Source organism: Vitis riparia, chromosome 13, assembly GCF_004353265.1.
Source record: "Vitis riparia cultivar Riparia Gloire de Montpellier isolate 1030 chromosome 13, EGFV_Vit.rip_1.0, whole genome shotgun sequence".
Classification (NCBI taxonomy): Eukaryota; Viridiplantae; Streptophyta; class Magnoliopsida; order Vitales; family Vitaceae; genus Vitis; species Vitis riparia.
Window position 1 is genome coordinate 22,375,748 of NC_048443.1, and position 13,406 is coordinate 22,389,153.

General features: G+C 34.6%; 1 protein-coding gene across 1 annotated transcript; it reads left to right on the top strand.

The window, feature by feature from the left end:
* Nucleotides 1-1,881: 1,881 nt before the first annotated feature.
* LOC117929196 (protein NUCLEAR FUSION DEFECTIVE 4-like) lies at nucleotides 1,882-3,779 on the top strand. Its single transcript, XM_034849453.1, has one exon. It carries the CDS (start codon nucleotides 1,907-1,909, stop codon nucleotides 3,680-3,682), a length of 1,776 nt encoding a protein of 591 aa, XP_034705344.1. The 5' UTR covers nucleotides 1,882-1,906; the 3' UTR covers nucleotides 3,683-3,779.
* Nucleotides 3,780-13,406: the final 9,627 nt, after the last annotated feature.

Below are 13,406 nucleotides of genomic sequence, written 5' to 3' on the forward strand. Positions count from 1 at the left end.
ACAACATAATCTCCTTCTTTGGTGTATGGTTCCTCCTTTTTATGCATCCACATACTCCTTTTCCATATATTTATATACTTTTTCTACCTCTTCTTCCCTACTTAATGGAGTTCTTTTATCCTATATTTATTCTACCTCCTTTTTCCTATTTCATAGTGTTCCTCTACCTAATTACCCAATTATACATAACTTATCACAACTAATTTATATTGGGAAAAGTGTGTTTCTGTTATTCACATGAAAAACACCATAAAATAGGAACCCGAGTTTATGAAATACTTATCCAAAAATAATTAACATTTCATGTTTTTTTTTTCTTTTTTTGTCAACAATAATACATTTGACCATTCAGACACTACTTTGATACGAGAAGATATGAAATTTGAATTATTTTTAAAAGATTTTTATTTTATAATTATTTTTATATGAATGTGTGAAAACTCATTTTTTTTTTTTTTTTTTATATTTGTATCAATTACAAATTCAAAGAAAACTATTTTTAAAAAATTTCCTTTTTCAACTTGAATGGTTAAACAGGTATAAATTATCACAATTTATTAAGAAAAAAAAAAGGTTTGTATAAGACTTTTTATTGCCTACTTTTATTTAGAATTACAGGGTAAATAAAGTTATCACAATTTTCCTAAATAAATCTAATCAAACTCAAAAATAGGCTAAAAGATTACAATAGAAAAGAAAAAAAATTATACACATAAATAACTTATAATAAATAAAAATAATGAATTACCTAATTTCAACGCCATTTTTTTTTCTTTTTATAAAAATCGTTTAAAGAAATATAATCATAATTTTTTTTTTAATTTCTCAATAACCATTTAATAAAAATTAGTTTTTATAAATGAATAAAGTATAATTTATTATAGAAATATAGTTTATTTTGAATTCTGACTTTATATAAACTATTATTATAAAAAAAAAATGGCTTGAAACATAAATCAATTTAACATAGATTTTGGTTTAATATAGTTCCCATAAATGAATAAAAATGGATTTTATATATATATATATATATATAAAATTAATTTTGTTACACGAAGAAACTACCAAATTGTTTACAAGACGAGCTTTCTTAGATCTAACCTTTTTACCTTGTGGATAGGAACCTTTTAGGCTTTTACTCAATCCACTCAACTCTCTACCTTATCCATCCTTTGACCCTATCAACTATTTTTGTGTCTCGCCGCATATGTCTAAAATGAAAAATCGATAACAGTGAAAACTATTTTTACACGGATCATAATTTTGGCCCTTTGTTTTTAAAAATCAATTAAAACAATTCTTATTCTCTGTTTTTTTTTTAAAATTATTTTAAGAGAATAATAGTTAAACAATTATAAAGTATTAGAAAATTTTAAAATTAGTTTTTTGTTTTACAAATAGAAAACTGTTTTTAAATGGCTAACAAGCTCATAGTTTTATCACTTTAGTTTCTAACTAAAAATAAAGAAGGAAACAACCAAAAATCTAATTTAATTTTTACATTTATTTAATTTTTTTGAATTTATGAAGAATATTAATGAAATAAAATTAGGTGTTTCTAAAAACAAAAACAATAAATATAATATTTTCAAAAATAATTTTCAAAACCTCAGTCTAATATTCTTGAACTATATTTTGAAAACTGATTAATAAATTTGAGTTTTTATAATTAAATAGGATGTTAATCAGTGCTTCATCCTTAATTTTTGGAAGGAATACGATGATAAATTATTTGAATTAATTGGACGAAAAATTAATTACGAGAAATTCCAACGAGCAACAACCGGGTCTGTAGGAACGCCATTATCCTCTCCCTGTAATCCTCGTATAAGATAACTAAACAGCCTGTTCTGAATTTTCTTTTGCAGTCTCAGCCTTGAGAACAAGCGAGAAGATCAGGAAGAAGATGGGTGATGCAGCAACGGTGGGAGGCGGCGGAGGCTGCTGTAGGTTCGCGTGGCAAGTCCTCCGTGGGGGGTGGTTCATGATACCCGCGGCGTTCTTGGTCATGGCGGGTGCCGGTGCAACTTACCTCTATGGAGTCTACTCCAAAGACATCAAAGCCAGGCTGGGCTACGATCAATCGACGCTCAATCTCTTGGCCTCGATGAAGGATCTGGGTGCCAATGTTGGTATCCCCGCGGGCCTTTTAGCGGAGGTGGCACCCACCTGGGTCGTCCTTCTCGTTGGCTCCATAATGAATTTCGGCGGATACTTTCTCATATGGCTCGCCGTCGTTGGAAAAATACCGAAACCGGCGGTGTGGCATATGTGCATGTACATCTGCCTGGGAGCGAATTCCCAGAATTTCTCCAACACCGGTGCACTCGTCACCTGCGTCAAGAACTTCCCGGAGGCCCGAGGAATGATGTTGGGTCTCATGAAGGGTTTCGTGGGGTTGAGTGGAGCGCTGTTCACACAGCTCTACTATGCAATCTATGGGAACGACTCCACATCCATGATTCTTCTCATTGGGTGGCTTCCGTCGGTGATATCTATTGTTTTCCTTACCACTCTTAGGCCAATGAAGGCCTCCACTCATCCGCGTGTGCTCAATGTTTTGTATCAAAATATGTATGTGACCGTGGCTCTAGCTGCGTTTCTCATGGGCTTAATAATCGCTCAGAAACAAGTTCAATTCTCACAGACTGCCTATATTGGAAGCGCCATCGCTGTCATTGTCCTAATTTTACTGCCCTTTGGTATAGCTGTGAGGGAGGAGCTTCTCGTTTGGAGGGAGAAGAAGCAGCCAGTGGCAGCGCCCACTGATATTGTGATTGCGAAAGAGTCTATGACATTGCCGGAAAGTCCTCAGACTGATACACAAAAGGAAAAAGAGGGGGCTAAAGAGGAAATGCCATGCTATTCATGTACAAACGTCTGCAACAAGCCCAGTAGAGGCGAAGATTATTCCATCTTTCAGGCCCTTCTGAGTACCGATATGATAATTATGTTCGTGGCTATGTGTTGCGGACTGGGCTGCAATTTAACCACAATGAACAACCTCGGCCAGATCGGGGAATCCTTAGGCTATAAAAAGAACACAATCGGCATCTCTGTCTCACTGGCCAGCATCTGGGGCTTTTTCGGGAGAGTTTTCACGGGATTCATATCTGAAACCCTACTCCTGAAGAAAAAAGTTCCCAGAACCCTTTTCATGACAATCTTCCTGCTATTGTCCGCCGTTGGTCAGCTCATGATCGCCTTCCCATTCCCTAATTCAGTGTACATTGCATCGCTGGTAGTCGGGTTCTCTCATGGAGCCCAATTGACACTGGTTTTCACCGTTGTATCTGAGCTTTTCGGACTGAAGTACTACTCTACTCTCTTCAATTGCGGCCAACTTTCCGCCCCTCTGGGATCTTATGTCCTGAGTGTGCTAGTGGTGGGAAAGCTTTACGATAGAGAGGCGGTAAAGCAGCTGGGGCAAAAGAGTATGAAAAGATCAATGACCGAGGAATTGACATGCATTGGAACAAAATGTTACAAGATTTCTTATCTTATATTGGCTTGTACAAACGTCTTTGCAGCTTTCGTTTCGCTGATTCTGGTTTGTCGAACTAGGAAGTTCTACAGCGGGGATATCTATAAGAAGTTTAGGGGCGAGACGGAGAAGAATGAGAATGAAAAGGAAAAGGAAATGGCTGTGACTGCTGGCACCAGAAAGCAGCAAGAAGATTAAAGTAGGAGATCTGAATATTGTTTACACTTTCTTTCTTTTTATTTTTTCTTCTCTCCATCTTTCTTTATCATTTTGGTTAGCCTTTGTATCCTTTTATCAAAACCATCAAGCAATGTTAATTTTTTTTTCTCAGCAAAAATGTAGTGAAAGTATGCATCAAACTAAAAGGCATGGTGTACCTCTATGCCTTGCATATTGAAATTGTCAAAGGATGGGCTATCCTTTGCCCATAAATTTTTTTTTATAGAAAAGTGTTTGGTACCGAAGTAATTAATGAAAGAATAATAATGCTAGAAACGATATTTTATCATATGAAAAAATATAAAATCAAATCAAATATAATTAAAATTTTATATTTTTTAAATTATTTAATCTTATAAAAAGTTAAATTAGTTTTAAGTAGTATATAGCAATAATTTATTAATTTTAAATTTTTTTATTTTTTATTTTTTACTTTTTCATTTTATACCATTTTCTCTATTTTCTTTCCCTTATGTTTTCAAAAAACAAATATAGTTTTAACTTAACTTAAAATATTATCAACAAACATAAAGGAGATTTTGCATAATTTATTAATTTCTTATAGACAATTAATTATTTTCTTCTTCTAAATTAAGTTTTTATACAAAATTGAGTTAGAGGCAAATTATTTTGCTTAATAGTAGCTAGAAGTTCTAATTTTTTGTTTGTAAAATAAAAAGTAGTAATAAATTATTTATAAAAAGCATAACATTTTCAATAAAAAGTATAGATTTATTTTATTTTAAAAAAAATTACTTCAAAAATTTTTTAAGTTGTCGTAATAAAATTTTTTTGATACCTCAATTTTTTAAATAGTTTTTAAAATCGATCATTACTTTTTCAATATAAACTTCTAAAAGTTTTTTTTTATATAAAAGTTACTTCTATTTTATGATTTTAAAAGCAAAAAACAAAATGTATATCCAAAGGAATACTCATTTGTTGCTTCTATAATTGCGACTTCTATAATTTACATTATAATGTTTTACAAAACTTAATGTATATATAGACACTGTGCATTTAGAATATGTCAATGATATAATTGGTTAAAGTTGTATCTTTTAATGATTATTTATAGATCATATTTTCACTTGTTAGTATTAAAACCAATTATAGACCCTCAATTTTGTCCCTTGACACTGACATTTATCCTTTGGGTGTCACCTGCACCCATCGTTCTCATATGGCACCACTAGGGCCCCTTTTGGGCTTAGTCAGTGTCCGAGCCTCGTGTGGGCTTGTCTATGGTCCATTGTGGTGCGTATGTGGTTCATTTTGGAGGGTCATCGTGGCCATTTTCCTAGTCGTTCACATCACCCTATAGGAAGGAAGTGGGGTCATCCCGATGTTTTAGCTTAGTTGGAGTTTATAGGGGCATGTTGAGGTTCGGAGCACTCGGGCTTGTTTTGATCATATCTCCCTTTTTCGAACTCGAAATTGCGCACCATTTTTTTTCATGAATTCCTCACTCTTCCAGGAACATTCTGTCAAATTTTCAAAAATTTTTGCAACCTGTTCGACCGATTGGCATCCAGTTCAACCGGTTCAGCCGGTTCATCAAGTCAGCCGGTGTAAAACACTGATTTTGGTAATTTTGGGACCCAAATCCTACACGGCTCAAGCCCATAAGCTCCATATCGGTTTTTGGCAATGTTGTGGGCCCATTTTGGGCCTTGGTTTGGGTTCCTTGCAGCCCACCACGAATCCATAAGGATTCTTGGTGGTGAAGCAAACTGAAAACTGAAGGGAGTGAGCTAGCCTCGTAAGTGTAAGAGAAATAATGGGGGGGGGGGGGGGGGGGTGTGTTTTCCATGCTGATGGAGGGGATTTCGGTGCTGAAGGGGAAGGAACCCAAGAGGCTCAAATGCTGAGAGGGGTATGAGTATAAAAGGTGAGAAAAAAAAAAGAGGGCACTTTGGAGAGGGGATATTTTGCTGGTGAGAAAAACAGGAGGTTAGGGCACCTTCCGAGTTAAGAGCGTGGGGAAAGCTTCAGCACCGTGGTTATTTTGAAGAGGAGAGCTACAACATCTCATTTTTTGGAGGTCATTATCGGCATACACGGATCATATCTGGTGGAGATTCTTAGGTAAGTAGGCTAAATTTTTTTTACCTGCAGTTTATCTTCATCTTCTTCATATGCGTTTTTTTCCTTCCCCATCATCTTTTATTTCCTTTGATATGAAGATTGTATTGCTTGGGTGTGGGTAATAAAGGCCACACATGATTGTTGTTGATTGGTTATGAATGATTTAGAAACTTTCTGACCAAATTTAAGATTTTTCATCAACCGGTTCAACCGGTTCAGCACCATAGCTGGCTGCCTCTGTCAGCCATGAGGAACCCCTGACCTTTCTTTGTCCGGTTCTCACTCATTCGGGCTCGGAATTGAGAACCGTTTCTTTTGTTTGTTTCCTTATTCAGTTAGAAACTTCCTGGCCAAATTTGGGATTTTTTATCAACCGTCTGAATTGGTTGGGAACCGGTTCAACCGGTTCAGCGCCATAGCTGGCTGCCTCTATCAGCCATGAGGAACCCCTGACCTTTCTTTGTCCGATTCTCACTCATCCGGGCTCGGAATTGAGAACCGTTTCTTTTTTTTGTTTCCTTATTCGGTTAGAAACTTCCTGGACAAATTTGAGATTTTTTATCAACCGTATGAACCGGTTGGGAACCGGTTCAACCGGTTCAGCGCCATAGCCGGCTGCCTCTGTCAGCCATGAGGAACCCCTGACCTTTCTTTGTCCGGTTCTCACTCATCCGAGCTCGGAATTGAGAACCGTTTCTTTTTTTTGTTTCCTTATTCAGTTAGAAACTTCTTGGCCAAATTTTGGATTTTTTGTCAACCGTCTGAACCGGTTGGGAACCGGTTCAGCGCCATAGCTGGCTGCCTCTATCAGCCATGAGGAACCCCTGACCTTTCTTTGTCCGGTTCTCACTCATCCGGGCTCGGAATTGAGAACCGTTTCTTTTGTTTGTTTCCTTATTCAGTTAGAAACTTTCTGGCCAAATTTAGGATTTTTTATCAACCATTTGAACTGGTTGGGAACCGGTTCAACCGGTTCATCACCATAGCTGGCTGCCTCTGTCAGCCATGAAGAACCCCTGACATTTCTTTGTCTGGTTCTCACTCATCCGGGCTCGGAATTGAGAACCGTTTCTTTTGTTTGAATCCTCACTCATTTAAGAGTTTTCTAGAAAAATTTGGGATTTCTTCTCAATAGGTTGTACCAGTTGAGAACTAGTTCAACCTGTTCTGTTGGAGGACTTTAGGTAGCCCTCGATTTTGGCATTTTTCAAGCCCTTATCCATTGGGGCTCAAACCCATTTGCTATAGGGCACTTGTGAGCCATCTTGAAGGTTTAAGTCAGTGTTTGATTTCAGTTAGTATGGGCAATTTTGAAGTTATGGATGGTGTGGTCTAGATGAGTCTAGTTCGATTTGTATGACATTTGGGGAGTCCTTTACCTCATTTCAACCAGCTATCTTCCTTTTTGGCACGAGCTTTGATGTTTGATTTTGAATACATGTTGCGTGGCTGACTCACCCTCTGTTGTAGCACATGGCTAGGGACCACAGGTATGCATCGTTGGTTTTGATTGTTGAATCATATGCATGCATGGTGCTTAATCCTGAATGTTTGTTATGTGTTTATCTGTGTTTGGCTGACCTTTTATGCAGCGCATGGCTGGGGACCACAGGTACGCACCCATTGTTTTGGTTGGTTGAATTCATATGCATGCCAAATACCAATTAGGATTGTGTGATTCATGATATCTATTTAGCCTAAGGTTTCATTTTTGACCCATATGCTCCCACATACCCAATTCATTAGTAGAGACTGAGTTCCGGGCCTAAAGGGGTGCTACCTCGCATGAGGTGCCTTCCTAATGGGTAACCTGATCCCCGGACCCAGAATCTAGTTTTCGCAGACCGCTTTTTCCATACTAGGGTCATTAGGGGTTTTTGTTCTTACTTAATTTTCCCCATTTTAAAAATAAAAATAAAAAGTAAGTGGCGACTCCATACAACACCGTTCCTCACCGGGGGCGGGTTTTTCAAAACTGGAAAACACAACTTTTTCATTCTTTCTTTTCTTTTAAAAGCGAGTCGCGCCGGTCTGGTGGGTCGGGTGAGGGTCCATACCAATCTAAACATGCTCATATATTAAATGCAGAAATAAAGGAAAAATCGAAACATACCTCTGGCCATTGATGGTTTGAGAATCCGGAAATCAAATTTGATATTTGGATAGGTTGAGATGCTTTCAAACCCTTAATCAATCTCAAACGAGAGTGTATATATATATGTTTGAATAAAGATTGGAGGCTTAAAGACCTAACCACAAAGGCTCTATTTATATTTACTCTACCCATCATAGAGTTAATGTCATCATTTATGGTTGTTAATGACAATCAAAAAAGAAAACTAAATCACCAAAAATTCCAAAACATTATGGGTCAGACCCACTTAAGAAAATCTAGCATTATTCTCAAAATTGATGCAAGATTATAGGCTAGATTTCTCAACCCGTTTAGAAAAATCTAACATTCTCCCACTTGGTCCATATATTCCATCATTCACCATAGTAAGAAACAAAATACACAAATCATGACAATAGGTTCCCTAAAACGAGTGTTATCTTCCATGTATCACAATGGATTATGTCTCTTAAACATTTGTCTTCATTACTTAACGAATAAACCCCATGTTTATTCTAGGTCCAAACATAATAAGTAATATTTTTCAATTGAATGAATATGTTGTTAGGATAGAATATTTAAAAGCATGATATGATGTAATAAATTTAGAAATTCATTATTTATTTAATAATTTTCTAATTTCACTTTATATATCCTTATTCTATGTATCATATACTTTATGATCATTCTTGTTTGCATTTTTTGCATTGTACGTGACTTAGGTGTATTAAGAGTTGCACATAAGATCTAAGTCATGGGTTCCTTACAAATAGATGACTTATTCACAGTTGGTTTATGAGCCTAGGTAACCCATTAGAGATTGTAGTGCACCACCTTTTAATTAGAGGGATGGTTGGTCTTGGCTATTGGGATGAGTTTCCCATGGTGAGTACACTAGTGTATATGATTGCACATTGAACAGGACCTATGGTGAGTTATAACTTAAGGCTATCAAGTGGTCTTAACTCCACTAAGTTGTTTCATTGTATTGTCTCTCAACCTTGAGAAAATATTGAGCTTGTGGTGAAATTAGCAGTGGTTTTGACCTACGGGTGAGATCGTAAGTTGATCATATATTCCCTATGGATTGGATCATTATTGATGGAGACCGGTAGTAATAGATATTCTCAATAAAGACATCGTGATATCTATTGGGATTAAGACAGTGTGTCCCATTAGGTGATCTTGAGGAAGTGTGTTCATGAAAACTATGGTCATAGTAGTTCCTTAAGTAGAACTTGACATAAGCTCTTTAAAAGTTAAAATATGTTAATTGAGCACACAATAGAAAGATCTGTAACTCAAGGATAGTAGATGTAGTCTTGAAAGGTTGATAGTTTTCTCCTTGTTAGACTACGGACACCAATTCATGGGGAGACCGAACACAATGAATAGCAGGTCACGGACCCAAAAACTTGGTGCATAGTTGTTATTTACATAAGACATTAGAGTTCAATTGATTTTCTATAGTGGGATATTGAATCAACTTTAGAATTGGACTATGAGAAAGCTAGTATTCCAATAGGTCCTAATGGTCTTTGCTCTGAGCTCATATACCTTGTTGGCATGAGTTATGAGGGTTGGATTGGTTCTAAGTTCACTTTTATGTATAAGGACATTTTGGTAATTACACAAGGTTGCATAGGGGTAAATGAATAAGGTCTTTGGATCATGTTAATTAATTAATTAATTAGTAGGTCCAATTGGGTTAATTAATTAATTAATTAGAACAATTTTAGGCAAGATTAAGTGACCCAAGCCCATGTGGGCTTACGTCACTTAAGCCCACTTAGGAACCTTATAAATACCCTTTAGGAGTTACGGTTTCTATAACTTTTGTCATCCAACATCCAGAGAGATAAATAGTCATAACTTCTACTCTATTTTCCTCTCTATCGGAAGTGTGCCAATATCAAGGTTCAAGTCATTGGGCGAAAGACTTCGGGTTTACAAGACTTCCGCGATTTCGATCTTCATCTTCACCATGTGGATTTGATTAAGGAACATCTAAATCTGAGGTATAGTTTTCATTAGCACTTTCTAGATCCTTTTAAAGTATAAAAATGTTTTTTTTTGTCGCATAAGATTTAGAAAAAACCTAGGATAGTTTTGAATGTTCTTAACTTGATCCAGACTTGGGAAACGGAAAGATCCGGGTTGTTTCCTTCATGTGTACACAAATTAGAAACAAATATAAGAAAATGTTATCACATAAATAAAGTTTCATTACAAATAATATTTGTCCTTACAATGAAAATCATACACAGAAACCAAGTCTTATTCTATCCACATGATCCTTGAATTTCGATGGTGGCATACCTTTTATCAAAAGATCAACTATCATCAATTTAGTGTCAATGTGTTCAATAACAATTGTTTTATCCTTAACATGTTCCCTTATGGCTAAATACTCGATGTCGATGTGTTTGCATTGACTACCACTTTTGTTGTTTTTAACCATAAAAATTGCAACTGAATTGTCATAATATATCTTCAATGGCCTAGAAATTGAATCCACAATTCTAAGCCAAGAAATGAAATTTTTCATCCATACACACCCTACTTTTAATCACCTATTATTATATTGTAAAAACAGGACACAAGTAAGAGAAGGCTTGCCTTATCTTCAACAATGATGAAACTATTAGTTTTTATGGATATATTAGTAGTTAGATTTTATGAAAATATCGGAGGAAATTTTGAAAAAAAACTATCAATAAGATAGAAATTGATGCAAACCCATAGAAATGTTTAAAAACTTCAAGAAGGGTAAAATAAGATAAGATACAGATTTAAGTTGTTTCAAAATTTTGAAATAATATAAAAAAATTTAATATTAAAATTATAAGATATTTAATTTGGATATATTGAAGGATATAAAAAAAATGATAATATATATAATTATTTTTTATGTAAAAATATTCATAATTTCATTTATAAATGTATATTTGTTTTATATTCAATTATTAATAATATGATTAAAATTAACTTAATTAATTTATAATATATTTATGTATATATGTATGTACATTTAAATGTGGTAAGTGCAACCCACCCCATGCTTGAGCACCAGGTTCAATCCCTAGCCTTGTGAGTGAGCTTAAGAGAACTTTTTATGGGTTTAAGATGAGCAATCCCACATCAAAAGTGCAAGAGAAAAATATGATGGATTTAATTTTCGACACCTATAGTAATTGACCGAACTTCTCTGTTGTACCAAGATACTTAGTCTTTTTACATAGTAACTTTAATCAAGAAAAACTAGAGAAAGAATCATTACTACTTTGTAGTACTCTGAGTATCGTCCTTAGGGATTGACTTATGGAAATTGTCAATATTAGAATAAATGAATTACTTTTGTTTAAATCCTAAAGTGAAAAACAATTTGGGAATTATATTCTATGAAATGTGAGTGAGTAAATGAAACTAAATTAATAACAAAATGAATATTGATTTTTAATTCAATTGATTCAAGTTTGGGGCTTTCCACAATCCAACTTAAGATATAGAAATAAAGAGAATAAGGGTTTCTTAAGTAAAGTGATCTTAGGGTTTTGCAATCCTTAGCCGCTCACGATCAACTTGAGTTCTATAACTCAAAATTACATCTGAAACTTCATTTTTTTTTTTAAAGCAGATTTCTAAAACCATCAAATGAATTAGATTGATTACTAGTTTAAGATTTGTCTTTTTAATCCTTCCTACTCCATATAACTTTGTTTTGGGGCAAATAACGATAGGGAAAACGAGGATAACTAAAGATCAAGAATTACCAAGAATCACTAGCATCAGGTAATAACATACTGTATCATTCCTAAACTAACTCACAAGGATAGGATAATTACGATAAAATAAAATTGAGAAATCGTCACACAACCAATAATTAATCTCATTGTTATAATAATTTACCCATTGTCCCTATAGATTTCCTAGCCCTTAGGTTTTCATACTTCAAGCCCCAAGTTGGCTTCTTAGCCTCTCATAGGGGTGATGTCACATTCACAATCCATAATAGGGTAAAAATCCATAATTTAAATAAAACAAAACAAACTAAAAGCAATATATTTAATAAAGAAAAAGGAAAAAAAAAAACCAAAGTTCTCGTCTTCTTCCACCTTCAATGTCAAACTCTCCGAAAAAAAGATCCAAGATCTCTAAAACCTAGAACTAAGTGAGTTTATATATTATCATCAAGTACCTAACATGTGACACACTCTCATTGGCCACTTATCACAAAATAATTATCTAAAAATGATTAAAAAAAAATAATAAAATTATGATTTATAGTCATGTGGAGTCCACTTATGGTGGATGGAGTGCCTTAGATGTGATTCTTGAGCTAGAGGAAGTGAAACATCAAAGTGGCAGTGAGTGAATTCGAAATTGGGGTCATTTCGAATTCATAAGTTGAATTTCAAAATGGTTCTTCAGCTTTGCGCAGTTGTCTTCAAATGGTCATAATTTTTTCATTTCAACTTCAATTTGTACGTCGTTTGAAGTGTTGGACTCCTGACTTCTCAAGATTCAAAACGATATATAGTATATCTAAAATTACTCTAGGAAGTTCTTCAAAATTTATCCTCAAAGTCAGAGTATATGTTACCACCAGATTTTGTGTTCTAAATTTCCATGCAACTAAATCTTGCTTCATGCCTTATTTTTCCATGTTTTCTTGCCTTTTTTTTTTTACTCCATAATGGTCATTTCTCATATTTGAAACTCATGATATCCTCGTCTTACCTTTCCTCATGGTCCATGAGTTTTGACTCACTTATTTCCTCATTTAACCATTTCTTGATCTTTCAAAATCTAAAGTGACTCAACTTGCACCATTTTCTTCCCTTGAACTTGAGATAAATCTCCAAAATATAAGTTAATTTCATGACTAGGGCTTTAACATCGATTTATGTCAAGTTGGATGATTCAAATGTCTTTTTGTGAACAAATCATATTGAATATGTGTCATTATAGCACATATTTTAGCTCCAATCAATAACACTAGAAGTAAGACACCAATAAAAATGTTTACAGAATGTTTTCCAATGTCACGTCTAATCTTTGATTTATCTCTTAAATTTTTCAATTGTATTGCTTTTGTATATGTGCATAATCATCATCATAGTAAGTTAGACTCATGAGCATTAAAATGTGTTTTTCTTGGATATTTTCCAACACAAAGAGATACCGTTATTTTGATCCAAAAACATAGAAATTTTTTATTACTATGAATGTCATTTTTTTAAGCTCGGGTTTTTTTTAATACTCCTCTTCGTGAGGAGAATGGTTATGAAGACTTGTTAATTAAATTAGAAGGGAATGACATGGTTGGGCTCCAAGGCCCATTTCACTAGCCCTAAATGTTTTGAAGGAAAGAAATGCTGACATAGTAGTGGAATATCCACAAAAATTGGGAAAGTTGATGAAATATTAGGAATATCGACGAAAAAGTGGTAAAACAAATGAAAAAGTATTATACCCTTCCGACATGTGATATTTTGACGA